This window comes from Lactuca virosa, chromosome 6 (assembly GCF_052849685.1).
Source record: "Lactuca virosa cultivar CGN04683 chromosome 6, Lactuca_virosa_CGN04683_v6, whole genome shotgun sequence".
NCBI lineage: Eukaryota > Viridiplantae > Streptophyta > Magnoliopsida > Asterales > Asteraceae > Lactuca > Lactuca virosa.
Window position 1 is genome coordinate 276,592,164 of NC_136431.1, and position 4,199 is coordinate 276,596,362.

At 30.8% G+C, this 4,199-nt stretch overlaps 1 protein-coding gene across 1 annotated transcript; it reads right to left on the reverse strand.

Annotated features, from left to right (window-relative positions):
- Nucleotides 1-307: 307 nt before the first annotated feature.
- LOC145119826 (CBL-interacting serine/threonine-protein kinase 1-like) lies at nucleotides 308-3,731 on the reverse strand. The gene is made up of 12 exons (XM_079055587.1): nucleotides 3,398-3,731; nucleotides 3,148-3,210; nucleotides 2,550-2,621; nucleotides 2,359-2,466; nucleotides 2,131-2,211; nucleotides 1,844-2,023; nucleotides 1,547-1,762; nucleotides 1,337-1,441; nucleotides 1,123-1,239; nucleotides 896-958; nucleotides 734-808; nucleotides 308-650 (listed from the first exon to the last, which is right to left on the reverse strand). The coding sequence occupies exons 1-12, from the start codon at nucleotides 3,593-3,595 to the stop codon at nucleotides 573-575; spliced, it is 1,356 nt and encodes a 451-aa protein (XP_078911713.1). The 5' UTR covers nucleotides 3,596-3,731; the 3' UTR covers nucleotides 308-572.
- Between the last annotated feature and the right edge of the window lie 468 nt (nucleotides 3,732-4,199).

The window sequence follows — 4,199 nt, forward strand, 5'->3', positions numbered from 1 at the left end:
ATGTAACGAAGATAGGAAACTAGCATGAATACTTGACAATGAAAAGATGGGGTCGGGGGTTTTGTTGGTTACTTACTAATTAAATTTTAATATTTATTTTTTAAAAAGAAACATGAATAAAATAAGTGGATTGGAGGACAAATATGATTGATTGATAATGATATGTATAAGTAAACAAAAGCAAGTGTGTTGCCCCTTATATGTATTGAATTACTTTACCCTTAACATATTTCAAAAGGCAATTGATTATATACCACGAGAAAAATATGGACAAAAATTGCTGACTTTTCGTTTAAACCAATACATATATCGAATTTACTTACATATAAGTATTATATTTATTACCATCTGTATCCATACATTTACTAATTGCTATACAATATAACCCACGATTTCAACATTGAACTTAAGACCATATGTATATATAAAGAACCAAAGAAATGAAGCATTTTTTCATCACTAATCTTCTCCTTACTTGAATATAACTTGAAGATTCACATAATCTCCTCCTATAATATATAATATTTATACATCCATCATCATATATCATATAATATATGTCTCCAAACCTATTAAGCTTCCAGCAACTTTGCTGCCAGATGCTCTTGACTTTGTGACACCTCTAAATCCTTCAATACCTTATCACATAGCTGCATAAACACAAACACACACTTGTATTAAATAACTCAAATCATAATGTAATGCGTGTTTTTGAGGATGAATTAGTGAGTACCTGTCTATATACACTACTCTCCCCGCTGTTTTTTCTTAATTCAACTACATACAAACACGGGTTTATTTCAAACACCTGCAAATAAAAAAAAATCATTAGAAAAAAAAAAAAGAGCAAAAGGTGGTTGTTTAAGTTGAAATTAAGTTTAATTTGAGTGTTTACTTCTGCTGTAACGGATAAATTACAAGGCTTCCTCTGCCCGTTGTGATCTTCTAACACCTTCAACTAAAAACACGAAGCAAAATTTCAGCAAAAATGTAAAAAGTTTATATAATTTCTTTCTCCTGTTTTATGTTTTGTAAATTTGAACATTAAATCAGATTTATTTGGCTTAACCCTTTATGTCATTATGTACAGATTAAGTAAAAAAGAAACAGCCCTTTACTCACCTTTCCATTTCTTTTTTGAACTACAAATCCCATCTGTGATACTGTATCTTCGATTCTTCCTAACAACTTTCTTGGAGAACATGTGGATGTAAACCTCACAGTTCTCTCCGATACATCCTGAAATAGAAAAAAAAATTAATAATAATTTTTTTCCATATAAAGATTAATTCTGCTAATTAAAAATAGTGAAAAAGAATCTGATAGAATCGTTTACCTCTTTCTCAAAGAAACCAGAGAGATCCAGACAAGATGACATTCCAATGAGTTCAAAAGCATTGATATGAGTAGGTGATTCGGGATCTTTTTCTGAATCTGTTGGCTATAACAAGTCAACAACCATAAAAAGTAAAAAAAAAAAGATTAATAATTTATTATTCCAAAATGGTCTTTGAAATAATTTATTAAAAAAAGATTAATTACTTACAGCTTCATGTAAAGATAAAACTTCAACTTCAACAGGTACTACATCGTCTTCCTCTTCATCAAGAATTGCAGGAGTATAATCCTGTTTAAACCATTCGTCTGCTTTGATTTCTGCTATTGTTATCCTTGTTTTAGGGTTTGGATCAAGAATTCTCTGTATCAAATTCTTTGCCCCTGAAGGTAACCATTTCGGCATTTGCACATCCCCTTTGAAAATCTGCAAATACCCTTTTCTTTATAAACTTCAAAACATCCAATTTAATAAAAATAATAATAAAAAAAATTTATGTTTGGATACCTTTTGATAAAGAACTGCAAGATTTCTATCATCAAATGGGAGATAACCGGTTAGGATTACATATAAAATGACCCCACATGACCATGTATCTGACGTGGCGCCATCGTACCCTCTGTTGGAAAGAATCTCGGGTGCAACATAGTTAGGACTTCCACAAGTCGTATGTAGTAGCCCATCGTCCTAATACATCACAAACATAAAAAAGAAATTATAATCTGATTTTTAATTTCCCATTTTTATGTGTAGTGTAACAAAAAGTAGTCTAGAGTGATTTTGAGACAAAATACCCTTAAATGTTGGGGCAGTGCACTAAGGCCAAAATCTGATATTTTGATGCTTCCTTTTGCATCAACGAGAACATTCTCGAGCTGCAGTTTCTCAAAGCAGCATTTTATCAGTCCTATTATATGTAAAAACATCAATACACCATGACCATTTTTTAGGATCTTGATGTTATTTATTATAGTAGAACAAAATAAAAAAAATAAAAATGAAGGCATTAATGAACGAACGACCTTTAAGTCACGGTGATAAACGCCTTTATCATGACAATAACTGACCCCATCAATCAACTGTTGGAAAAACTTCCGCCCATTTGATTCGGGCAATTTACCTTTTGATGCCTGTAAAAGTTTGAAATTTTGTAAGACTTGATTTTGTGATGTAAGAGTATCTTTTATAAGGTGAAAAGCAGATGGTTTCTTACAATTGTATCGAATAGTTCGCCTCCATTTACGTATTCAAGAATCATGTAAATCTTGGTTTTGCTTGCCAAAACCTGCATCACAAAGTTATTTCATGTAAGACCCCGAAAAAGTAACAGTAGTAATAATAATAATAATAATAATAATAAAGATAACAGAATGAATGACATATGCACATATGCCCTTTTGAGAACTTGATATATCTTAAGTAATTGGTAAACTAGGATTAGAAGTTAGGTTAACCACTATTAACAGTCCACCAACACCAAATTATTGGAACGTATTGATTATTAATATTCATAGAAAACGATGTCTTCTTCGTAAAATTATTTAATTTTAAGAATTAATCCATAACTTTCTCTGACCCACCACCCCTCAATTACTTCCTTCCTATCTTGATCTTGATCCATTCAATAGGAAACCCAGTTTTCGATATTTCTTTGACTGGGTATAAAAAATTATTGATAGGCAATCGTGACCAAGAACGTTTCTTTTCATGATCCGATATTTCATGATAATTAATAATAATAAACTAAAAAAGAAGAAGAAGAAGAAGAAGAAGAAGAAGAAGAAGAATCGGATCTATGGTTAGAAAGGCACCTCGTGTAATCGAACAACATTAGGATGTTTGAGGATCTTCAATGTGGCAATCTCCCTTTTTATCTGCAACAAGTCAATAGTATACATATCAGAATAGATTCAACTCAAATTTGAAGATTATTCTCCAAGTCTTCAAACACATTCCAAATCAAAAATCACAACTCATAACCGACTAAATTATAATGAAACATCAATTCAGTTTCACTAGATAGAAGATGGAAGAGTAACGGAATGGAATTGATTATTATACCTGATCTGAGAAGTTGAGGTTTTTGATACGGGTTTTTTCAAGGATTTTCACAGCAAAAGGGTGTCCAGTTTGAACGTCTTTAGCGAATTTAACTTTCCCAAAATTGCCTTCACCAAGTGTTCTTCCGATCTCGTATTTCCCCAATTGCAATTGCGTTCCCTCTTCTCCTCCACTCTTCTTTCTCCCAACTAATACCATTTGTTTCTTTTCCTCAATTATCAATCAAACAATAAACGAATAAACACGAATATGAATTGATTTGAGAGACAAGTGTATTATGTGCTTTGCTCTGCTCTGCTCTAATGAGAAAAAATATTTCTGTATTTAAAACAGTTGTTTGGTGGGTGTATATATATACATGGCCATATATGTAATTGTAACTATTGGATTTCTCCATTTTTTTTCTTTATATTAATTTTCTAATAATTATTAAATAGAAATAAAATAAGATAATAATGAAAAGACTTGAGAGAACGCCAATTATAGATTCAAGGAAAGTCTTCCAATAATATTTCAAGAAACACGTTGATGATCAGATAATATTACCAACACGCCATTGGAAGTTTCAGTTTTCAGTTAAGTATTTTTAATTAACAAGTTGAAATTGGAATATTTTATTGTTTTTTAAATTAATAATTGTCATAAACAGGTATATTAAATTTTGAGTTTTTTTTATTGTTTTTTAAATTAATAATTGTCATAAACAGATATACTACCAAACGATAGTGCCTTCAACGTTGTACCCTTATCTAAGCTTTATAATTCATTAATGGTAGATGCCTGCTTAATTTAAATCCAATGT